At 39.6% G+C, this 26053-nt stretch overlaps 4 protein-coding genes across 4 annotated transcripts; all 4 read left to right on the forward strand.

Moving 5' to 3' along the window:
* Nucleotides 1-3755: 3755 nt before the first annotated feature.
* On the forward strand, nucleotides 3756-8101 carry LOC128606335 (extracellular calcium-sensing receptor-like). Its single transcript, XM_053622371.1, has 6 exons — nucleotides 3756-4242; nucleotides 4558-4858; nucleotides 5069-5899; nucleotides 6286-6513; nucleotides 6695-6818; nucleotides 6942-8101. Exons 1-6 carry the CDS (start codon nucleotides 3995-3997, stop codon nucleotides 7853-7855), a joined length of 2646 nt encoding a protein of 881 aa, XP_053478346.1. The 5' UTR covers nucleotides 3756-3994; the 3' UTR covers nucleotides 7856-8101.
* A 4148-nt stretch (nucleotides 8102-12249) lies between these two features.
* LOC128606287 (extracellular calcium-sensing receptor-like) lies at nucleotides 12250-13937 on the forward strand. The gene is made up of 3 exons (XM_053622324.1): nucleotides 12250-12431; nucleotides 12560-12851; nucleotides 12973-13937. Exons 1-3 carry the CDS (start codon nucleotides 12250-12252, stop codon nucleotides 13774-13776), a joined length of 1278 nt encoding a protein of 425 aa, XP_053478299.1. The 3' UTR covers nucleotides 13777-13937.
* A 101-nt stretch (nucleotides 13938-14038) lies between these two features.
* LOC128606288 (vomeronasal type-2 receptor 26-like) lies at nucleotides 14039-15436 on the forward strand. Its single transcript, XM_053622325.1, has 3 exons — nucleotides 14039-14074; nucleotides 14212-14335; nucleotides 14559-15436. Exons 1-3 carry the CDS (start codon nucleotides 14039-14041, stop codon nucleotides 15434-15436), a joined length of 1038 nt encoding a protein of 345 aa, XP_053478300.1.
* Nucleotides 15437-20780: 5344 nt separating this feature from the next.
* On the forward strand, nucleotides 20781-23683 carry LOC128607056 (extracellular calcium-sensing receptor-like). Its single transcript, XM_053623675.1, has 5 exons — nucleotides 20781-21105; nucleotides 21246-22058; nucleotides 22136-22363; nucleotides 22455-22578; nucleotides 22733-23683. Exons 1-5 carry the CDS (start codon nucleotides 20848-20850, stop codon nucleotides 23638-23640), a joined length of 2331 nt encoding a protein of 776 aa, XP_053479650.1. The 5' UTR covers nucleotides 20781-20847; the 3' UTR covers nucleotides 23641-23683.
* The last annotated feature ends 2370 nt before the right edge of the window (nucleotides 23684-26053 follow it).

Here is a 26053-nt window from a genome sequence, read left to right on the forward strand (position 1 = left end):
TTTTAAAATGATGAGGTACCACTATATATTTTTATTTTCATTGCAAGATTATCCTAGCAGAGGCCGGTAACATTCGCAAATATGTATCAATTTACCCCGCTGTTTAACACAAACAAAAACTGACCTGATGTCATTCAAACAACATAGGCCTAATTACCACAGAAATATATGTTCTTTGGTAATTACAGTGAAGCCTGTAGGTTCAATTTAATTTCATAAGTATAGTGTAATAATACAGTATAGTGCTATTGTATAAAAATCTTTTTGTATAAAACACATTTTTCCTACGTTTATGTACTGCTTGAGACATATTTTTATAATTCAAATCCAAAGCTATTATTATTCAATGTCTTAAAATGCACATATGGCGAGCAGGGAAATCAATATTTTTCACCCCCCAGCGATGCTAGCAAACTTAATTTTTGGACCTTGGTATTTTTTAAACCCTGCATATAACCATGGACACAATGTGTGTGTGTGTGTGTGTGTGTGTGTGTGTGTGTGTGTGTGTGTGTGAATTTTAAAGTGCCCTGTTTGTAAATGACAATGAATTTGCTGTGTTGTATGGTGAATACTCAGATATAGGCAGAGGCAAGTCTCAGATTCAAGTTTTACAATAGATGCAAAGACAGGTCCAATATTGCCATCTGCAGGATCAGATGGATCTTTCAGTCACCAGATCCAAGACATATATCAGAGGAAATTTGATGCGTGGCATGACATTCTATGGCACAGTGCTCATGACAGGCGAAGCCCTCCTCCACTGTTTACTGGTCAAATCTAGAATCAAGTGAAAGATTTTATTTGAGAAACAAAAAACAACTATATGGCATGGGACTAGTCTCTATCTTGGGCCTCATGTGCCCCATTCCATCTGTACAACCTTTAGAGCCTGTAACCACTTACCATTCTATGCTCTTGGATGAGGATCAATATTGTTGCTGTCTTCAATCTATGGTAGAGCTTGTCCTTTTTAATAGTCATTTAAAGTTTTATTTTATTCTCACAGGCATATGCATTTTAAGGTCTTTAGTATGGGTCTTCATTCTGCAAAGAGCTGGAGGATTTAACAACAACCAACAGCAGTCAAATAATTCCATTGGACATACACCAACAAGGTCTATGGTGTACTTTATCAAACACCTTCAGAAGAATTAATAGAGATTGGTTAACTATTTGTGCCATGGTAGTGATACTCCTCTATGCTTGAATGCTTTTTTCTGAAGGTGTTTGATAAAGTACATCATAGAAATGGTGTGGCTGTCACGGTTCCAAGGTGGAGACGGATGCAAGTGCAGAATTTCTTTAATTAATAGCACAACCAAACACAAAACAAGAACTATGAATCAGCAGCAAAACACTAACACAAGCAAACACAGCAACAGGGACAATGGCAAAGAAAGACAAACGTAAGACAAAGAATGCAGTGCAAACTGTGACTATATACACGAGTGCTCATTAAGAGGAACATGATTCAGGTGCAGTTGGTCATGTGACTGTGATGCAGTGGTTTCTGGGAACTGTAGTTCAGAGTTCCTTCTCTGATTACATGACAGAACCCCCCAAAAGGTGCTTCTCCCGAAGTGCCAAAATACTCTCCCTCCCCTGGCAGTCCTGGCCCTCTGGGCAAAATGTCTTCACAACCACGTAGGTCCCGAGGCAGGCATTGGTCAACAGAGAGCAGGCTCCTCAAGGAGCCGAGGGGCAGGCATGAGGTTGGGGCAATCTTGCCGGGGTCACTAGACAGCACCCCCACGTGGGAAGCTGGGTCATCAGTTTCAGCGGGGTGAGAAGCCATAGCGACGTGCTCAGCGGAACAGGAAGGCAGAACTTGGTCGGCCGTATCAGCACACTCGGGCGTGAGCAGAACTTGGTCGTCCGTGTCAGCAGACTCGGGCGTGAGCAGAACTTGGTCGTCTGTGTCAGCAGACTCGGGCGTGAGCAGAACTTGGTTATCCATGTCAGCAGTCCAGGGCATGATCAGAACTTGGTAGGTCGTGACGTCGGTTTCAGGTGTGAGCAGAACCTGGTTGGTTGTGACGTCTGCTTCAGCCATGAACTGACCATGCTCTCTGAGATTCAGGTGTGGAGCGGTCTCTTCTGCACCATAGAGAGATGACATGATATCCCCTGCCTGGCTTGAATGCGGAGCGATGGCTACTGCACAGCCAGCGGGAGGAACAAAGCTCAAGGTGGAGCCTGAGGGGGAAGCAACATTCCTCATTATGCTAGAGGGGGGAGTGCCACTCTCCACGAGGTCCAAGGGTGAGTGAAGTTCTCCGTGAGGCCAGAGGGAGGATCAAAGATTTCCACAAGGCCAGAGGGGGGAGCGAGGTTCTCCGCGAAGCACAAGGGGGGAGCGATGCCCTCTGTGGAGCAGGAAGGGGGAGCGACATACGGCGTGAAGCAACGAAAAGGAGCAACGTCCTCAGCTGAGCAGGATGGCAGAGCAACGTCCTCAGCTGAGCAGGAAAGCGGAGCGAAGTCCTCAGCCAAGCAGGAAGGCAGAGCGACGTTCTCAGCTGAGCAGGATGACAGAGCAACATCCTCAGTAGAGTAGAAAGGTGGAGCGATGTCTGAAGCGGAGCCTGGTGTGGTGACATCCAAGTCAGAGCAGAGAATAAAAGCCATTTTGGCCATGCCGGGACGCTGAGCAACGTCTTTTTCTGAACAGGGTGACTGAGCAGCGTCATCAGCTACACAGGAACGCTGAGCGGCATCCTCAGACGAGCAGGGAGGCTGAATGATGTTCTCCGTTGACTCGGCATGCTGGACGAGATCCACAGTGGGGGAGGGAGGGTGGGAGATGGTTCGAGCCTGGTTGGAAGGCTCCCCTTTGGTATACCCCATGACGGAATACATCATGTCGAGCCAATCCCTATTGTTTTTGATGAAGAATTTTCCCTCCTTCTCCCACCACAGCTTTAATTTTTCATACAGGGCCTCTTGGACCCTGAAAAATTCTGCTGCATCCATGTTGTGGTCTTACGTTCTGTCATGATTCCAAGGTGGAGATGGATGCAAGTACAGAATTTCTTTAATTAATAGCACAACCAAACACAAAACAAGAACTATGAATCAGCAGCAAAGCACTAAGGTTAAGAATAAACATAAACCAAAGATCATAAACACAGCAACAGGGACAATGGCAAAGAATGACAAATGTAAGACAAAGAATGCAGTGCAAACTGTGGCTATATACATGAGTGCTCGTTAAAAGGAATGTGATTCAGGTGCAGGTGGTCATGTGACTGTGATGCAGTGGCTGCTGGGAACTGTAGCTCAGAGTTCCTTCTCTGATTACATGACAGTGGCAAAAAATAATAATTATATTATATATATATATATATATATATATATATATATATATATATATATTTGGCCAGCTGTGGCTCAGGTGGTAATTGTAGTGTTGGCAGTTTGATTCCTGGCCCACATGACTCCACATGCCGAAGTGTCCTTGGACAAGACACTGAACCCCAAGTTTCTCCTAGCACCTTGCATGGCAGCTCCGCTACCGCTGTTGTGTGTGTGTGTATATATATATATATATATATATATATATATATATATATATATATACATATATATATATATATATATATATATATATATATATATATATGTATATATATATATATATATATACAAAAAGATAATAACTGAATATTCAAATACCTTACCAATAACAACTGCCACAATCACTTGTAGCAAAAGGACAATTAACCAAACGCAATCCATGTTGATAAATTCCTGAGATTGCTAAAGGACAATAAAAGACACTAACATACAGTATATGTATCTTCATATGCTAGGAAAAGTAAATACCATAAAAGAATTATAAGAATCGACCGTTACATCACTTACATATAATCATATAAACATGTTGCCATTTTGTCCACAGAGGCCCATGTGACCTCACCAGCTATAAAAAATCTCAACCACATATTTACCACAGAAAAAGAAGGAGAGAGAGAAGCACAGGGAGAGAAAGATGTGGCCTGGTAAATATCTGAATATGTATATAGCCTGGAGCTCAGCATTGGCCCTCTTCTACCACACATCTTTAGCTACTGGATTGGACTTAGACTCAGGATACTGTCAGCTCCGGGGTCACTTCAGGCTAAATGGGATGCACCGAGATGGAGACCTTATTCTGGGAGGCCTATTTGAGGTCCACTTTCTTACTGTGTTTCCAGAGTTGAGCTTCACAAGTGAGCCAGAACAGCCCTATTGTGAAGAGTGAGTGGGTTCAGCAATGTGTAATAATGGGAATAAGCAGAAACAGGGAACAGACACCATGGTTAACAGAAGATTTAATTTATTAAGTGAATTAATTCATTGAGATGATAATATGTTTGAAATTACTGATCTGTTGCCAAAAATTATTGCATGAACTGGTGTGCACGTGCATGAACTTAATGTGTATATTTATAAAAAGCATACTTTGTTTGTACACAAAACAATAGTACAGCATGATTACACAATTGATTCAATAAACGCATTATTATATCTTCAATCATATGATCTATCTCTTTGTCTATGATATTGCCACAGGTTTGACATGGCAAGCTTCCAGCAGGCAATGACTATGGTTTTTGCTATTGATGAGATTAATAGAAATCCCAACCTGCTTCCTAACATCACACTGGGCTACCATCTGTATGACAATTGTGTGAAGCTTGCTGTGGCATTTCGGGCAGCCACAGCCCTGATCAGTGGAACTGATGAAGTTGCCTCCAGCTTGGTTGCCTCCAACTGCACTGGTTCTCCCCCGGTGATTGGGATAGTGGGGGACCCGGGTTCCACTCACTCTATTGCTATCTCTAGTGTGCTGGGGTTGTTTAAAGTGCCCATGGTAAAGATTCAGGGAAAGTTCAGTTTGTTTCTAACAACTGAGGAAAAATGTAGCTTGAGTTTATATCTGTAAATCTGTAGGATCTATGATATTATTATATTTGTACTATTTATGTGGCAATAGATTAATTTCTGAATGCCATATCTCACATGTTCTGTCATTTTATGTCCTCCTTTATTTTGCATTTTTTTTTCTCTCACTTTCCATCAGGTGAGCTATTTTGCCACTTGTTCCTGTCTCACTGACCGGCATCAGTTCCCCTCCTTTTTCAGAACAATCCCCAGTGACGCCTTCCAGGTGCGTGCCATTGTCCAAATCCTAAAACACTTCGGTTGGACCTGGGTGGGACTGGTGTACAGCAATGATGACTATGGTATCTATGCTGCCCACTCCTTCCACCAGGATGTTCAGGAACAGCTGGGTGGCTGTGTGGCTTACTCTGAGATGCTGCCAAGGGACAACAACCGCAGAGATGTGGAGCGTATTGTCAGAGTTATCAAAACCTCCACAGCCAATGTGGTGGTGGTAATTTCTACTGAGGCCTACTTGTTGCCACTAATGGATGAAGTGTTTCTGAAAAATGTCACTGAAAAGCAGTGGATTGCTAGTGAGGCCTGGGCTACTTCACCTGTCTTTCTCACATCAAACCTGCTACCATTCCTTGGAGGAACTCTAGGCCTTGCCATCCGTCGTGGAGAGATTGCAGGGCTTCAGGACTTCCTGCTACATTTGCGCCCTGACATGCAACCCGCAAACAACATGGTGCGGATCTTCTGGGAGGAGATGTTCGGATGCAGGTTTGATTCAGATGGCATGCAGACTGCTGGGAAAGATAGAATAATGTTGTGCACAGGGGATGAAGATCTGAGCAGCACAAATACAGCATACAGTGATATATCTGAACTAAGGGCTTCTTATAATGTATATAAAGCAGTTTATGCACTAGCTCATGCCCTGCATGACCTGACACAGTGTCAGGATGGCAAAGGGCCCTTTAATGGTCACAGCTGTGCCAGAATATCTACCCTGCAGCCTTGGCAGGTGAAACTGATACAACTGTCACACATATTGCAGTGAGAAGAAAAATGTGTATATAGTTTTATATGTATGCTTTTACAGCACACATTGAGGAACTCCTAAACTACCAGTTCTGTATTCACTCTACTTGAAACTTATTTAATTATTTAAAAATCCCTACTCTTTAAAAACAAAAAGAATGACTTGCATGTAAAATAATTTGTAACGCTTAATGTTTAGTCATAGAAAAATTAGTGATTTTTTTTTCTAAAAGTCTATGTAATTCTATCAGATGAAAGTGTAAAGCATTGCCCTAAAATGAGCTTATATTTTAGGTAATATATTCATGTCAATCAAACACATGTTTAACACCTGTCCTCTCTGCTTGTCTCTTCTAATCACTGGTACAGGTTGTCCATTACCTACAGAGTGTGAATTTCACCACTGGCTTTGGGGACCATGTATCCTTTGACAAGAATGGCGATCCTTTGGCAATCTATGATGTCATGAACTGGCAGCCAAACCCGGATGGGTCGATCAGGGTCCGCACAGTTGGTGTGGTGGATGAAGCTGCACAGACAGACCATGTCCTTACACTGAATGAGGATGCTCTATTTTGGAACTTTGATACAAAGAAAGTAAATCACATACACTTAAATCACAGTGAGCCTATACTGTGTTAGAGAACCTGCTTATATATTAAACTATGTACACGTGAAACAATGGCAATTTCTCATTATTTTTATTCATTCGGCTAGTAAACATACAGCAGAAGTATTGCATTGGTGAACTGATGAATCTGGACTCTCCATTCATTAGCCACCAAGGTCGGTGTGCAGTGAAAGCTGTCCCCTGGGCACCAGAAGAGCCAGAAAGAAAGGCATGCCCATCTGCTGCTTTGACTGTCTGCCCTGTGCTGATGGAGAGATCAGCAACACAACAGGTGAACATGACCTTTATATTTTATAAATGAGAGAGCATACAATTAATATGTGTGCTGTTCATTTTTGATAATCTCTCTTGCCCCATTCTCACTGTCATTTTTCTCTTTCTCTTTCTCACTCAGATTCTAATGAATGCACTGCGTGCCCTGACGAGTTCTGGTCTAGCCCAGAGAAGGACCACTGTGTCTCAAAGGAGGTGGAGTTCCTGTCCTATGAAGAGCCACTGGGCATCTCCTTAACAACAGCTTCTCTGTTCGGCACATGCTTCTGCACTGGGGTTCTGGGTGTGTTTGTGCATCACCGACACACCCCTGTGGTCCGGGCCAACAACTCTGAGCTGAGTTTCCTGCTGCTCCTGTCACTCAAACTGTGTTTCCTGTGTGTGTTGCTGTTCATTGGCCAGCCTCGGCTGTGGACATGCCAACTGAGGCATGTGGCATTTGGGATTAGCTTCGTATTGAGCGTCTCCAGCATCCTGGTCAAAACCATGGTGGTTGTGGCTGTGTTTAAGGCCTCTCGGCCAGAAGGCCAAAATGCTATGAAGTGGTTTGGGGTGGCTCAACAACGAGGTACAGTGCTGGTCCTCACAGGCCTCCAAGTGGTTATATGTACAGTCTGGCTGGCGACAGCATCTCCCACACCCCACAAAAACACTCGCTACATCAGCTCAAAAATAGTCTTTGAATGTGCTGTGGGTTCTGTGATAGGGTTTGCAACTCTATTAGGCTACATTGGCCTGCTGGCTGCTGTAAGCTTTCTTCTGGCCTTCTTAGCAAGGAACCTTCCAGATAACTTTAATGAGGCCAAATTCATCACCTTCAGCATGCTGATATTCTGTGCTGTGTGGATCACCTTTGTGCCTGCATACGTCAGCTCTCCAGGGAAGTATTCTGTGGCTGTTGAGGTCTTTGCTATTTTGGCATCTAGTTTCGGGCTGCTGGTAGCCATATTTGCTCCAAAGTGCTACATTATACTCTTGCATCCTGAACGGAATACCAAAAAGGTCATCATGAGTCGAAGACCACAAAAGAAATAGCTACAAAATATTATTGTTTAATAATTGTTTAATAAATATGTCTTAAGTAAAGATTCATGAATCACTACGTGCTGGATACTGTTTAAAATGTATTTGATCGTGGTTTTTCATCCATGACTCTGATAGTCTTTGGAGGTTCATAGAAGAATAAATGAATACACACACGAAGAATATAATTATTTCACTGGATAAGAACAACACAGTGTCACCCAAAATGTCAAAAGCACAAAAGATTTCCTACTATAACAAGACCTTAATATTTGACAATTGGTATTAACATCGCACTGATCATCTCAATATGAATTTCCATACCAAATTCAGATTTTGCTCTTATAATACATATAACTCAAACAAAAAGGGGAAATATGAGAAAACCTCCTCTTAAACAGACAGAAAACCAATTTAAAAAATCCTTGCCAATTTACCTGCTGACCAACATTAAATGGGGCACTCATTTAATGATATTTCGATTTTCAGTATACATTATTTAGAATTAATAGCAATAATCAGGGGTGAACTGGGACCAAAAAGTGGACTTGGACTTTCTGGCCCAGAGCGGACCACCACACCTGGCCCACAACACGCCCCATCATAACACACCAACTCTTTGATGTTAAGACCAATTTTTAACACCATTTACTAGAATAAAAATATAACATGATACTGAAACATAAATGTTATTTAAACATATGATTTGAAGTAGCCCTTAATAGATATCAAGTCATATTTTTAAAACAGGCAAACAGAAACAGAAGATCAGTGTAACAAAGAATATAAAACAATCAAGACAACATGTTAGTTAGTCAGAGGGCATCATCTGGGTGCAGTATGGGAGAGCTGCACCACTCAAAATAGACAATTTATACTACAACAACTACTACTACTACTACTACTATAATAATAATAATAATAATAATAATAATAATAATAATAATAATAATCGTATAATTCATTATTTTTAATATTAATATTATGAAATTAATCTTGATATTAGGCCTGTATTAATAAATACTAATAAAGTCTATTTCACTACAACCACTAACCAAGAGCAAACAATAAGTCACTGTATGGTACAGCAGTACAGCAGCTTATTAGAATATTATTTTTGCTAAATTATGGTAATATTTAAACATATTTATTTGAAGTAGCACTGAACATGAATCCACATCTGAATGGCACACTATCATCATGTGACATTAAACTCACATATGATCATGTCTGCAGAGCTCATTTGGAGAGAGGAGAGAGAGAGAGAGAGAGAGAGAGAGAGAGAGAGAGAATGAACCCTGCTGCCTGCCCCAGCCTCGCTGTTCTACAACTTGCCTTCACGCCAAACGCAAAATCTGTTTATCAAAAAACTTCACAGGCTTTGATAAAAACTTTTTGCTTTCCTCCCACTTTCTCCTTTTTTCAGCATCGCTGCTTAGCTTCATTTTTGCGCTGTCTGTATACTACACATAACGTCGCTGACATTTGCACGAGTTGGCTCCTTTCTTCCTGAATCATTTCCGCAGAGGTGCAGTAAAATTGTGGAATAGTCCAGTGTAGTGGGTACTGGGGCGAAATGAGCGAAAAGTAAAAATAAAACTTTCTTAACCATAAGTTTATGCAGCGTTCTGGGGGCCCTTGGTAGTCCACCCCTGTTTAAGTCTTGTTAAGGTTAATTTTTAGCAATGTTGACTGAGTGATATTCCCACATACAACCCCAAAAAAGTTGGGACAGTATGGAAAATGTAACAAACAAACAAACAAACAAAAAGAGTCATTTGAAAATTCAATTCACCCTGTACTATATTGAAAACACTTTATTTGATGTTTTACTTTGTGTATTTAATTTATTTTTGAAAATATACATGCATTTCAAATCTGATGACTGCAACACACTCCAAAACAGTTGGGACAATCTACTGTTTACCGCTGTGTAACATCAGCTTTTCTTTTAATAACACTTATTAAGCTTTGGGCGCTGAATGAACACACCAGCTGGTTAAGTTTAGCAAGTGGAATTTTCCCCATTCATCCATTATGCATTTCTTCTGCTGCGCAATTGTATGGGGCCTTCGTTGACTTATTTTGTGCTTCATAATGCGTCACACATTCTCAATCGGAGACAGGTCAGGACTGCAGGCAGGCCATGCTAGCACCCGCACTCTCTGCTTACACAACCATGCGCTTGTAATCCAGGCAGATGGTTTGGGGCTGTCCTGCTCTGGATGGAGGCATATATTGCTCCAAAATGTGTACATATCTTTCTGCATTAATGCTGTCCTCACAGATGTGCAAGTTACCCATGCCATGGGCACTGACACACTTTCATACCATGACAGACACTGGCTTTTGGACCTGACGCTGATAACAGCTTGGATGATCCTTTTCCTCTTTGGCACAAAGAACACAATGGTTGTTTTGTCCAAAAACTATTCGAAATGTTGACTCGTCGGACCACAAAACATGATTCCACTGTTTGTGCTACTGTCCATCTCAGATGTATGGCTTCTGCTTTGCATAGTAAAGCCTTAACTTGCATCTTTGCATGTTGTTGACTGAAAAAGGTTTACCAAAGTATTCCCAAGCCCATCTCAGGATATCCATTACAAGCTCATGATGGTTTTTAAGACAGTGACGTCTGAGGAATCGGAGCTCACGCACATTCAGAAGTGGTTTTCGGCCTTGCCCTTTAAGCACTGAGATTTTACCGGATTCCTTGAATATTTTAATTATATCGTGCACTGTATGGCTTCTATTCTGTGTGTTAGCCACAGACAGGGATTTTGGATTCAAGTCTAGTTTAATTGGGGCATATTTCCAAGAATTCAAATCCAAAGGCCAAAGACAAAGGCCAAACCTCGTAATGGTTAGGTGATAAAGAAATGGTTTTGAACAGGCATGGCAAACTTGATAAACTGAACACATAAAACCTGATAAATGCCAAAATTAAGGGTTTTTTTGTTGTTGTTGTTGTTGTTGTTTTTTTTAAGTTCAGCAAATATAAAATAAGTGTCCATTATTATAACTCAAGAAATCCACACATATAAAGAAATCCAAACATTAAAGTCCATAAATGAAGTTAAGTCTGGTGAAAATTTTATGTGAATAGCCTCATTGGAAATATATTTACTGAAAAAAATTTGACGCGTTCAATACTTATTTCCCCGCTGTGTTTGTGTATACACACACACACACACACATTATATATATATATATATATATATATATATATATATATATACACACCGGCTTACTGAGGAGGCACTGATCAATCCATATGGCATCATAAGTTATTCAAACTGAACAGATGCAGTCTTCCAGCTCTCAATATTATAAGCACTCTATAATATATCCATCCATCCATCCAACTTCTATACCACTCATTCTTTTCAGGGAAACAGGGAACCATCAGGCACACAAGGCAGGGGATACCCTGGACAGGGTGGCAACCCATCACTGGGCCATGGTGGGAATCAAACCCCTGACCCTGGAGGTGTGAGGCAAACGTTCTAACCACTAAACCACCATGTGCCCCTATAATATATCAGTGTTCTGAAAATATAAAAATATCACAATTAAAGTATTTTAAAAGCACAAAACATGACATAGAATGGCTAGTAAATGATTGGATATTGAAACCTATTTTTGTATTAATGTATTCATGATCCCTCCATTCCTTTAAGTTCTTTGTATACATTGTATATAACTCTGAAGTTATACTGAACTGTTTTGTTGGCACTTGTGTTAGTGTAGCATTTGTTTTGGGTTTTTTTTTTTTTCTATTGAATCAGGATTTTTACTATTATAATGCTGTATGAGAAAATAGGTTTTATTTCCTCCTTTAAAAAATGCTGTCTTTCTACAGCAGGAAAAATACATGCTTTCTGTGTGAACATTTTCCTTTTATGAAGTCAAATTGAAATATAATCTTTGGAAGGCTTTGGCAATGTTGTGATAAAAGCTTATATTCATCTCCATAATAGACTGTAGGGCCAACATTAAAGCTTATACTAACAAAAAACATCTGTCTTTGAGCAGTGTTTTTAGGATTTTGTTTTTAATATTACCTACCACTATGTGGGTAACAACAATAAGTACACAAAAAAAAACACCTCCAAAAAATTGCCCAGCCACCAGTACCCATAGGTAAAACAGGATAAACCACACACAGAGGTCTACTTCTTTGACCTTGAAGCGGCTCAGATGTAAAAGTCACACCTCCCTTTTTTTTTGAGCAGCCCACATGCGTAATTTTACCATAGAGAATTTTATTTGCATCTCTATAAATATCAGAAATCTTTAATGATCAACCAGCCAAAACATCAGATCAGGCATACTTAACCATTATCACTATTCTTTATCTGGATAGGTTGATGGAGTCTGTCTTTACTATCTTGCATTTGGTAATGGCCATTATAAATTTTTCCAGAGCTAATGGAACTGCTTGTACCCTACAAGGAGAGCCTGCATACCCACAGATTTGGAAGGATGGTGATATCATTGTTGGAGGGGCTTTCCCCTTCCATAGTAGTTGGGAGACTATTGACTTATCCTATGTGGTCATGCCACCGCCAATGAAGTGCATGAGGTAAGTAGCATAGGAAAGAGACCTTTTAGCCAATTAGTGCACAATTAAATGGAATCATACTGAATAGTAATATATGTACCCACATAGTAGCCTAGTCTTTACATTGTTTCTCTTACTTTCCTGACCAGTCTTGATTTGAGAGCACTCCAGCTTTCCCAGACATTGATCTTTGCAGTAGAGGAGATAAACAACAGTTCTTCTTTACTGCCAGGTGTCTCTCTGGGATACAAGATCTATGATACATGTAGTTTTGAAGCACAAGGGATTAGAATGGCCATGGCACTTGGTAATGGAAATGAGAACTCAATTTCAAATGAGCCCTGTACAAAACCAGCCCAGGTCCAAGCCATAATAGGTGAAACATACTCATCAGTGTCGATGGCTATAGCAACCAGTATTGGGCCATTCAGTATTCCTATAGTAAGTATTTGTGTAAAGTACTAAAGAAATGTGTATCTGTCATTTTGACTAATTAAGTGTTAAGACAGACAATGGTTTATGTGTCTCACGTATGTGATTATTTTGTTGTTGTTTTTTTTAGATCAGTCACTATGCCACCTGTGAATGTCTCAGTGACAAGAGGAAATATCCCTCATTTTTGCGCACTATTCCCAGTGATTATTATCAGAGCAGAGCACTAGCAGAGATGGTAAAGCACTTTGGCTGGACCTGGGTGGGAGCAATAAGAAGAGATGATGACTATGGTAACAGTGGAATGGCTGCATTTACCGAAATTGCAGTGCAGTTGGGTATCTGCTTAGAATATTCACTTCCATATTTTAGAACATACTCAAAAGAAAGAGTTTTGAGAATCATTGACCAGATCAAAATCTCTACTTCTCGTGTGATAGTTGGATTTCTCGACACCTGGGATTTGGAGAATCTGCTGCATGTATTTTTTGAACACAACATCACTGGATATCAGTGGGTGGGAACAGAGGCCTGGATCTTTGACCCAGAGCTAGCTAATTTGGACAAGTACAACATACTGCAAGGAGCTATAGGACTAGCTATCCCCAAAGCAAAAGTGACAGGTCTTCAGGATTTTATTCTAGATGTGAAACCATTAAAATCTGTAGGCAGTGGCATTTTTCCTGAATTCTGGGAGGCTCTGTTTGAATGTCAATATACAATGCAGAATGATTCAAAGGGCTTGCCAGTGTGCACAGGAAAAGAGAAGCTATCTGAAGTGGAAAACACATTCACTGACATGTCCCTGATGCCCATTTTTAGTAACGTGTATAAAGGAGTTTATGCCATTGCCCATACTCTACACAACCTTCTTGGCTGCAAAAAAACATGTCCTACAAAGCAACAGCCTGATCCTCTCACAGTAAGTAAATAACCAGTGTTCATTACACTTAGACCAGGCATGCCACATGTCACACTAATTCAAATATCGGATATATTGTCAGTTTCTAGAACACCTCAAAAAGGTATATTTCAAAACCAAAGAAGGGGAAGAAGTTTATTTTGATAAAAATGGTGACCCTCCTGCAAAATATGATATAATAAACTGGCAAACAAATGAAATGAATCAACATGAATTTATCACAGTTGGATTGTATGATTCTACTTTACCTAATCATGATCAATTAGCAATAAACATGGAATCTATAGTGTGGGCACAAAATACCAATCAGGTATGTAAAAGGAAGATTTTTTTCCTTATTTATTTGCAGAGTCTTTATATGGCATTTGGTATTTCAATACCTATTTGTTAAGTTTTAAAGTCTATTCTTTTTAGGCAAATTAATATTTTTTTTTTTCTAAATCATAGGTACCTATATCTGTATGCAGTGAGAACTGCCCTCCAGGTACAAGGAAGGCTGTACAGAAAGGAAAGCCTATATGTTGCTTTGATTGCATACCATGTGCTGACGGAGAGATCAGCAATATGACAGGTACAAAAATAATGGAAAGGAAGCAACTGTAAAATATCTTCGCATTACTCATGTCGCTAGAGATATATATGAATCTTAAAATAGTGCCTAGAAAGGTTCAATATGCTTTTGCATTTTCACCGAGTCCTTCTGATTATTTTATCTGTGCATCGAATGTGTTTTTATTGTTTATTTCTCTTTCAATCCGTGACAGATTCTATTGAATGTGAACAATGCTCGCAAGATTACTGGTCAAATTCACGGAAAGATGAATGTGTAAAGAAGGACATTGAATATCTGTCCTATGAAGAAACTATGGGAATTTTGCTTACAGCTGTTTCTATTATTGGTGCATTTCTTACAATGGTAATATCAATAATATTCTTTAGATACAAACATACCCCAATAGTCAAAGCCAACAACTCTGAGCTGAGCTTCCTGCTGCTCCTTTCTCTGACTCTGTGTTTCCTTTGTTCACTTACTTTCATTGGTCAGCCCTCTGATTGGTCCTGTATGTTACGCCACACAGCATTTGGGATCACCTTCGTCCTCTGCATCTCCTGTGTTCTGGGAAAAACCATTGTGGTGTTAATGGCCTTCAGGGCTACACTTCCAGGTAGTAATGTAATGAAATGGTTTGGGCCTCTACAGCAAAGACTCAGTGTACTTGTCTTCACTCTAATACAGGTCCTCATTTGTGTGCTTTGGTTAACCATATCCCCTCCTTTCCCTTTTAAAAATCTAAAGACCTACAAGGAAAAAATTATTCTAGAATGTAATCTGGGTTCTACCATAGGTTTCTGGGCTGTGCTGGGTTATATAGGATTTTTGGCTTTTTTATGTTTTGTTTTGGCTTTTCTTGCTCGGAAGTTGCCTGATAACTTCAATGAAGCCAAACTCATCACATTCAGCATGCTCATATTCTGTGCAGTTTGGATCACCTTCATTCCAGCATATGTCAGCTCTCCTGGAAAATTCACTGTTGCTGTAGAGATATTTGCCATTTTGGCATCAAGCTTTGGGTTGCTGTTTTGTATATTTCTTCCAAAGTGTTATATCATCATACTGAAACCAGAAAAGAATACTAAAAAGCAAATGATGGGTAAAACACCAGTGAAGTGAGCTAATAGTCAACACATTAAATGATCATATTTAAAATCATATGATCAGTGAAATATTAAACGTTGCAGGTTTGCAGATCTGGCAATAATTGCAATTTTGGCCATACACATTTGTTTGCTACTGATAACTCTCTTCCAACATATTAAAAAATTCTGTTGATATGAGGGGAAAAATTATAGAATTCACATGATGGACAATATGCCCATCCAATTATGCCCTCCATATGAGCTACAAGAACAAGAACTGTCATGAATTGTTCTCTCATGATTGAAGGCAAAAATGATGGTTTCTGTGAGCTTCCTTGTAGTTGTAGTTTAGTGCTAAGAAGCCATTTAGATTGCTGCTGTTATTGTTGGATACTTATTTTGATATCATATAAATGTGTTGAGAACACAATAAATAAAATGTTACTACATTGTAATGCACATTTTTGTAGCTTTACTGGATCTTTCATGACAGCAGTGTAACAGGGTTTAGAATTCAGTGATATTGTTTTAAAACAAGTATGCATAAAGTGATTATGTTGAATTAGGAAGGCGGATTCCACTTGTTTAATCAATTCATCTTGATCTCCAATCAACCCTTTAGTGTGCATCCTATACCACTAGATACAAAGTCCAAAGATTATATAATTAACAACAGTACAAAACATCAAGAAGACAAACACACATAGAACAAAACAAAACAAAACAAAAAAGAAAAAAATATATATATTAATATAAAAAGACTAAACTGGGTATTGCACATAATAATATAAATATGTTATATACAGTGCAAGGGAATGTAATGTAATGGCAGAAGTAGTTGGATGTATTGGATAAATAAAAAATGACTAAACTGTGTATTGCACATAATTATTGCTCAATGGATAGCCTGGGGGAAGAAACTGTTCCTGAACCTGACGGTTTTGGTGCTCAAAGCTCTGAATCGTTGGCTAGAAGGCAACAGTTCAAAAAGGTAGTGGACAGGATGAGTGGGGTCCAGAGTGATTTTTCCTCAATCTGGAAGTGTATAGTTCTTGAAGGGAGGGCAGGGGGCAACCAGTAATCCTTTCAGCAGTCCCAGCTGTCCTTTGCAGTCTTCTGATATCTGATTTCATAGTTGAACCAAACCAGACAGTTATTGAAGTGCAGAGGACAGACTCACTGACTGCTGAGTAGAACTGTATCAACAGCGCCTGTGGTAGGTGCTCAACTGGCAAAGGAAGTACAACCTCTGCTGGTCCTTTTTCACAGTGGAGTCAATGTGGGTCTCCCCCTTTAGGTCCTGTGAGATGGTAGTGCCCAGGAACCTGAAGGAGTCCACTGCTGCCACAGTGCTGTTTAGAATGGTGAGGGGGTTCAGTGTTGGAGTGTTCCTCCTAAAGTCCACAATCATCTCCACTGTTTTGAGAAGGTTCAACTCAAGGTTGTTTTGACTGCACCAGACAGCCAGCTGTTTAACCTCCCTTCTGTATGCAGACCCATTGTCATCTCGGATGAGGCTGATGACAGTGGTGTCGTCTGAAAACTTCAGGAGCTTGACAGAGGGTTCCTTGATGGTGCAGTCATTGGTATAGAGGGAGAAGAGTAGTGGGGAGAGGACACATTCCAGGGGGGCACCAGTGCTGATTGTACAGGTGCTGGAAGTAAATTTCCCCAGTCTCACAAGCTGCTGCCTCTCCATCAGAAAGCTGGTAATCCACTGACAGAAAGATGTGGGAACACAGAGCTGGTGTAGTTTGGTCTGGAGTATAGCTGGAATGATGGTATTGAACACTGAAAAAAGGATAAGGATCCTTTATGTCACTGGATGTTGCAGAATATGATGCAATCTTATGTTGACTGCATCCTCCACAGACCCGTTTGCTCGATAAGCAAATTGAAGGGGATCTAGACAGGGTCAAGTGATGTCCTTCAGGTGGGTCAACACCAGTCTCTCAAATGATTTCATGACCACAGATGCCAGGACAACAGGTCTGTAGTGATTAAGTCCAGTGATTTTTGTTTCTTTGGGACAGGAATGATGATTGAGCATGGGACTTCACACTGCTCCAATGATCTATTGAAGATCTGTGTGAAGATGGGGGCCAGCTGGTTAGCACAGGATCTGAAACACATGGGAGAAACACTGTCCAGTCCTGAAGCTGTCCTAGTCTTTTTTTCCCAAAAGATATGCCACACCTCTTCTTCACAGATCTTATGTGCAGTTTGAGTATCAGGAGTGGGGGAGGGGGGTTGCAGGAGGTGTTTGTGATTGTGTGGAGTGAAGGTCAGAGCAGGTGTGGGGAGAGAGCTTGAGCCTTTCAAATCTACAATAGAACACATTTAGGTCATCAGCCAGTTGTTGGTCCACCACAGGGTTGGGGGTAGGAATCCTGTAATTTGTCATTTGTTTCATGCCACTCCACACTGATGTCGGGTCATTAGCTGAAAACTTGTTTTCCAGCTTCTCAGAGTATCTTCTTTTAGCCACTCTGGTTTCCTAATTCAGTGTGTTCCTGGTCTGATTGTACAAGACTTTATTCCCACCCCTATAAGCATCCTCTTTGACCTGCCTGAGCTTTGCTGTAAATCACAGTTATCATTGTTAAACATTATATAAATCCAAGTAGGAATGCTCATATCCTCACAGAAACTGATGTATAATGTAACAGTATCTGTGAGCTTGTCCAGGTCGGTAGCTGCAGCCTCAAAAATACACCAAACCACGCAATCAAATCAGGTGTAGTTCCAGCTCTGCTCCATTGGTCCATCTGTTTACATACCTTAATACAGGCTTCGCTGATTTTAATTTCTGTCTGTAGGTTGGAAGGAGATGAACCAGACAGTGATCAGAGAGTCCCAAAGCTGCTCTAGCGACAGATCTATATGCATCCTTCTATAAAGGCTCAATTTCTATCAGTGTTTCATCCGAGGCTTTAGCTCCATAGCCCACTCCTTGACGTTCCTGCTTTGTGGAAAGCTGAAACGCCTGGTCTGGAACCCTGCAGCCAAAACAGCCCTCACACAGCTCAAAACTGCATTTACCATGGCTCCTATTCTCAAGCAGTCTGACCCCTCCAAGAGGTGGGAGTTGGATCCATTGACATTTCATTACTTGAAGTTGCTTCCATCTTATCCACCTTTTATATTTATATATTTATTCATTTAGCAGACGCTTTTATCCAAAGTGACTTACAAATGAGGAAATACAAGCAGAGCAATATATCAAGCGGAGAACAATACAAGTAGCGCTACCATGCAAGATTTATAATAAAGTTCTAGAGAAGCAAAGTGCACAGAGTAGAGGTATAAAAGCCAGAGTAAATTTATTATTATTGTTGTAAAGTAATGTGGGGTTGGCTTTTCAGAGGTTAGTTACGTGCTCACGGAAGATGTGGGTCTTTAGCTGTTTTTTGAAAATAGTGCCAGATCCTGCGGTCTGGATTGAGGTTGGAATTTCATTCCAGCATTCCAGGAACAGTTAGTTTGAAGGTTCTGGAAAGGGACCTTGCACCATGCTGAGTAGGCACTACTTAGTGTCGGTCATTAACAATCGCAGATTGCCTGAGGGAATGTAAGTCTCAAGGAGAGTGTTGGGGTAGGGAGGTGCTGTGAAGCCAATGGAGGGAGATGAAGAGTGGTGTGACATGGGTTCTTTTGGGCTGGTTGAAGATGAGGCGTGCTACTGCATTCTGAATTATTTGAAGGGGTTTGATGGAGCTAGCTGGGAGGCGTGAGAGTAGTGCGTTGCAGTACTCCAGTTTTGAGATGACAAGAGCCTGGATTAGTAGCTGTGTAGCCTGTTCAGTGCGATAGGGTCTGATTTTCTTGATGTTATACAGAATGAACGTACAGGATTGTGCAGTTGTTGAAATGTAGTCTGTAAAGGTGAAGCTGTCATCAAAAGTCACCCCAAGGTTCCTGGCTGTCCTGGTTGGCTTAAGTGTGGTTGAGCCGAGCTGTACAGCAAATAGTCATAAACTCCACCAGCAATTAGCAGTAACTAGAAACTAGCACTGAGTTCTTGCCCCATTCCGTGTTGATGTAAATACACAAGCCACCACCGCAAGCCTTACTGCACAAAGTTGCATTTCTGTTGGCACGAAATGAAGCGAGCCCATCTAGCTGAATGGCGGCATCCGGAACTCGGTCACTGAGCCACGTCTCTATGAAAATGCCTGATCCAATGTGATGCCCTACTTCTGGTTGGAGTTCTCATCAATTGGACATTATTTGTTGCTGCTGATGATGGCCCTACATGGACAGCCTAAGAATCATTAAGATTACTGAGGATGATACCACTTAAAATCAATGACGATGGCTTTTGACCACAATTCATGTGAACAGTTATGCTATGATTGCTTAGGACTTCAATTGCTATGACAGCTTTAGGACTCCAATTGTCACTAACAGTATTGCACTCAATTCTCAATCAGTGAACAGTGGAAAAGTTCAACAAAACAGACTTCATGTGAAATGTGTAATGAATTTCCTGATTACACAATTGCACAATTTGACCATGTAGTACACAATTATAGAAGGGATTTAGTTATAATTGCACTATCCATTGTCACCCAAATTTGGATGGGTTCCTTTTTGAGTCTAGTTCAAGGTTTCTTCCTCCTGCCATCTTAGGTTGTTTTTCCTTGCCATCGTCATGTCTGGCTTGCTCATTAGGAATCACACAATTTAAATTTATATCCTGAATTTATATATTTCTGTAAAGCTGTTTGTTAAAAGTGCAAATGAAAATTTTAAATAAAATTAAAATAAAATACATGAAAATACCTATTTAAAATAAAATACATGTAAGTCAAATACAAATAAAATTGAATTGAATATGGTAACACACTGCTAATGGGAAGAAATTCAATACAAATTTGAGCCTCCTAGTAAACAATGCAAATTAATAACGTAATACACTTGTTAAGCCTGCACCCAAGGGTCTAATCAATTTGGGAGCCAAAGAGTTCTATAAAGGCCTAAAGACTGGTCATGGTGTTTAGGGAGGGATAAGAATGAGGTTCCTGCATACATGGCTCTTATTCACCCAGGTGAGAGCAGCTGATCCTCCTTGTAGTTTACTAGGCCTGCACAATCCTCCTCAACTCAGCAAAGATGGGGATTTAATGATTGGTGGTATCTTTTCTGTCCACATCAAATGGGATCAGTCAACACATATCTTTACAGCTGGGCCCCACCAACCAGCATGCATAAGGTGAGGGGACAATAGAGATATTTGAATTTGGTTGAATTTGATAAGTGGAATTAAAACATGGTTCAAGATCCATATTAAGAACATCAGTACATTTTTCTTTCATTATTTGCACTGCAACATATGCAAACCTGTTACTGTATTACAGCTTATGGTGCTCACTGAAATTACATGCGATTTTGGTTTCTTGATCCTGTAGTCTGAGCCTCCGTGAATTTCAAAATGCACAAACAATGGTATTTGCCATTGAGGAAATCAACAACAGAAATGATATTCTTCCAGGGGTCAAATTGGGTTATAAAATATATGATTCCTGTGGATCAATAGAAATGACCACAAGAGCCTCCTTGTCCTTAGTTAATGGCAATGGAGAAAATACATCTGTAACGTCTTGCTCCAAACCTGATACAGTTCAAGCAATCATAGGACAAACATCATCTAGCCCCTCTATTGCCATTTCTGCTACTGTGGGACCTTTGCACATACCTGTGGTAAGACCACTTCTTTTATCATGTGTAAAAGCTATTTTTTAAGAAAGAAAAAAAAACTTACTTTTAACAGTGAATTATGAATATGTATAATAAGTTAAGTACAAAGTAAATTACATGTTATTGAAATCTCTGTATTTCAGGTCAGTCACTTTGCAACGTGCGCATGTCTAAGTGACAAAAAGAAATACCCATCTTTCTTCAGAACTGTTCCCAGTGATTACTACCAGAGCAGAGCTTTGGCTAAGTTGGTTCGATATTTTGGCTGGACATGGGTAGGGGCCCTATGCAGTGATAATGATTATGGGAACAGTGGCATAAATGAATTTATCATTGCAGCCAAAGAAGAAGGAATATGTGTTGAGTATTCCAAGGCAATCTTCAGGACAGACCCCAGAGAAAAAATTCTGAAAGTAGTTGAGATAATCAAGGCTTCAACCTCCAAAGTTATTGTAGCATTTGTCTCATATTCTGACATTGGATTTCTTTTTAAGGAAATGGCTTTACAAAACTTGACTGGGTTTCAGTGGATTGGAAGTGAGTCCTGGATTTCTGATATGAACACAGCCAATGCTGAATGGCAGCATGTTCTTAAAGGTTCCATGGGTTTTGCTATCCCAAAAGCTGAAATCACTGGCCTACGGGAATTTCTAACCAAACTTAATCCAGCTTCTGATGTAGCTATTTACAAAGAGTTGTGGGAAACAATATTTGATTGTAAATTTCCCACACAAGACAATGCTGAGATTAAACACATGTGCATGGGCAATGAAAGTCTCGATCAGGTTCAAAACCATTACACAGATGTTTCAGAGTTACGACTCGCACATAATGTTTACAAGGCTGTGTATGCTGTGGCTTATGCCCTGCATAAACGATATAACTGTTCAAGGGAGGACAGTGGACAAGAGGGTCCTATTGCATGTGCAAGCATGATGGATAATAAACCATGGCAGGTAAGTAAGTAACAGTATAGCCTGCTGAAAAAAACAACTATTATATTTGTCACTGAAGCATTTCCAATTTTATATAGGTAGTCAATGAGTTGAAAAAACTCCATTTCACCACTACAAGTGGAGAGAATGTATACTTTGATGAGAATGGAGACCCAGCAGCGAGATATGAACTGCTGAACTGGCAACAAGGAAAAGATGGTAAAATAGTGTTTGTTAAAGTTGGCTTCTATGATGCGTCTCTGCAAACAGACCGTCAACTGTCATTTAACAACATAAGTATAGCCTGGACCCACAACAAGCCTCAGGTAAATTATTAAATCTATGTGAACAGATTCTATGTTAAATAAATATTTTGCAAAATCTTAATAAATATATACAATAAAAAATGTTTTTCAGGTGCCAGTCTCTGTGTGTAGTCCAAGTTGTCCTCCAGGCACAAGGAAGGCTGTACAGAAAGGAAGGCCAATCTGCTGCTTTGACTGTATACCATGTGCAGATGGGGAAATCAGTAATATTACAGGTATAATGTTATATGAGCTATAATAATAGTGGTTTGCTTTAATTATGCACACCAATACCAGAAGGATTTAAAGGTTTAATTTTAATGTTAATAAACACAATAGAATTGCATTTACATAAATTGCTAAATTGATCATCCTTTTCTCTTTCTGTAGATTCTATAACTTGCATCATGTGCCCACCTGATCTGTGGTCCAATGACAAAAAAGATAACTGTGTCTTAAAGCTGGTGGAATTCCTGTCATTTGAGGAAATAATGGGAATTGTTCTTGTATCATTTTCTTTATTAGGAGTATTGTTCACTACCTGCATTGCTGTAATTTTCTTTAAACACAAAGACACACCAATTGTTAGGGCAAATAATTCTGAACTTAGCTTCTTGCTGCTTTTCTCGCTGAATCTCTGTTTCCTCTGTTCACTTACATTCATTGGTCAGCCCTCAGAGTGGTCCTGTATGCTGCGCCACACAGCATTTGGGATCACATTTGTCCTCTGCATCTCCTGCGTTCTTGGGAAAACAGTAGTGGTGTTAATGGCCTTCAGGGCTACACGGCCAGGCAGTAATGTTATGAAATGGTTTGGGCCTCTGCAGCAGAGACTCAGTGTTCTTGCCTTCACTCTTGTACAGGTCATTATTTGTGCACTTTGGTTAACAATATCCCCTCCTTTTCCATACAAAAATGTGAATTACTATAAGGAAAAAATTATATTAGAATGTAATGTAGGCTCAGCTATAGGTTTTTGGGCTGTGCTGGGTTATATAGGACTCTTGGCTCTTTTGTGTTTTATCTTTGCTTTTCTGGCCCGAAAGTTGCCTGACAATTTCAATGAAGCCAAATTCATCACATTCAGCATGCTCATATTCTGTGCAGTTTGGATCACCTTTATTCCTGCTTATGTCAGCTCTCCTGGAAAATTCACTGTAGCTGTAGAGATATTTGCCATTTTAGCTTCAAGCTTTGGCTTACTAATCTGCATATTTGTTCCAAAGTGTTATATAATCATACTGAAACCAGAAAAGAATACTAAGAAGCAAATGATGGGGAAAGTATCTACTCAGTGATGTATCTATTTGTGGTGTGTTGTCCTATATCTTTTAAGACATCTTTTCCCACAATATTTTCTCTCAATTTTCAAATTACAAAATGCTACCAAATTGTAATTGTAACTGCACTGTCAATGACTTATCAATAAAAATGGCTGTCCACATACAGGATAAGGGATTGGTTTTATGTCCTTTAACATTACTGTATAGGAAACTGGTGAAGCAATGTTTATCTGTGACAAATTCACCATTAACCATTTTATTTCAACTGAAACCTGAAATATATGAGAGTAAAACGAAACAAGCAAAGAAACAAATAATAATTCAAATTAATTCTCAGTTCTTTTCTGTATGTATTTTTACACAAATGCGTCTTCATGACAATCAATAGGAACTGTAAGCAGCAAACATTATTTAAAAATTAACAGCAAAGCCACAATGATTTTGGTAGTCCATGAAGAAAGGGTATTGACAATGGCTCTTTTTTTTCACAAAGAAATTGGAGGAAGATTTACAAACATATGATTACAGAACTGCAGTGTATTGGCATCAGCATGTTCCTCTGGTTAATTCTGAGAAAGCATTTAAATGAATACTGGATGACATGTAACAAGTTTGCGCAAATGTAAAATATATATATTTTAAAACACTTCTTTAATGATGTGTTTGATTTCAGGTTTACAAGTCTCTTTTTGTGGAGTATCATTTTCTGCATATTTTCCTTGCATGTAAAAAAAAATAAATAAAATAAAATAAAAAAATAGCTGTCACAAACCATCTAGCATGCAACCATGCACCATGCCTACCTTTATTGCATCTTACAGTATGGTAAGGCCTGGAAATATAAAGATAAGTTACATAATAGAAAAAAACACTGCACTGCAAGATTCAAACTATTAAATTTGTGAAGGGCCATAAAAATTGGTCATCATCTGCTACTATAATGAAATGTGCCCTAAAGACCAAAAGCTTATTAAAAGGTCACATGGGCATGAGGCTGACAAAAGACATTTTTTAATGTTAGATCTTAACTGAATTCTCACATGGATGTGACACAGGTGACGTATCATTTCACTAACCAACACAACAAACATGTGAAAACATGTCACATTACAGTTTATTATTGTTATTGCAAGAATAGATTTCCCTCATGTGTGGCAGGTGCTAGTGTTTGTGTGCTCTGAGAGCTGTCCCTCAGGTACCAGGAAGGTGGTTGCAAAAAGAAGACTGCCTGCTATGACTGCACACCAGACCCACCAGGAGCAATTACCAACAAAACAAGTAAATTTTCCTCCTGGCCATTTTGGTACTTGGTACAACCAACTGATAAATTATATAGTGAAAATAAAATACATCAATATAATTTTTATGAGACCCCATTTTCATTGACCCCATTTGGTGGAATGATGGATAGACAGCCATCCACACTAGGCATATATCTTGACACAAATAATGTTGGCAAATTGTTGGCACAGACTCATAACTAACATTTACTTTCTTAGATTTACTTTTACTTTTTTTACTTTTTGTACTAAATTGCCATTTTAAAACCAGGCTTATTGTATTATCTGACTAACTTACTAATCTGACTTACTAATATGATTACTAAGCACAACATCATGCAGACAGCAAAGTCACAGATCAACTTTAACTGATGGTAATATTGCAAGAAAATTAATATTATAGACATGTCAAATCTGCCTGACATAAGACAGCTTTGTGAAATGCATGTATTGGACACATGCTATCAAACAGCATCTGATTAACTAAGTAAGACCTTGGTCCTAATTCACAGAGCTATGATACGTCTATAAAATCACTGAGATATTATTTTTAGCATTTATCTTTTACAGTCATGATTGGTTCTGTTAGTGTTTTGCCTCTAAATGTTCTGAAGATTTGATGGGAGGTGGTCTTGTGAATTACAGCTGGAATTAAAGGTTAAGTACATAGGATAAGAGGCAATGTTAGCTATGTGGAGGAACTTTCAACAATTTTATATGATAGGTGGTACGTCGTGAGACGTAAGGGAGTAGAATACGGAAGCAGGTGCAGGTAAAGACGTATCTATTTAAGGGTATGCAGACAAATCCAAAATACGTAATCAAGACAGGCAAAGGGTCAGGTGATCGGCAAATAGGCATAAACTGGGCTAAGCGGAAATCACAACGAGGAAATGAGAAACAAGGTCATACACATGGAACATGAAACATGAACCTAAGACTGGGAGCGGACAACACCAGCATGGTCTAGGTAAACTAATCTAAGGTTAAACTAACTAAATCAATCTAACGATATTAACTATATCTAATACTCTGCGCCGTGTACTGGGAGGCACGCGGTATATATCCCAAACATAATCAGCGTTAAGTGCTGGCAGCTGAAAACAATGAAGACACCCTCGAACAACAACCAATGACCAAACAGGGGG

Source organism: Ictalurus furcatus, chromosome 4 (assembly GCF_023375685.1).
Source record: "Ictalurus furcatus strain D&B chromosome 4, Billie_1.0, whole genome shotgun sequence".
NCBI classification, from domain to species: domain Eukaryota; kingdom Metazoa; phylum Chordata; class Actinopteri; order Siluriformes; family Ictaluridae; genus Ictalurus; species Ictalurus furcatus.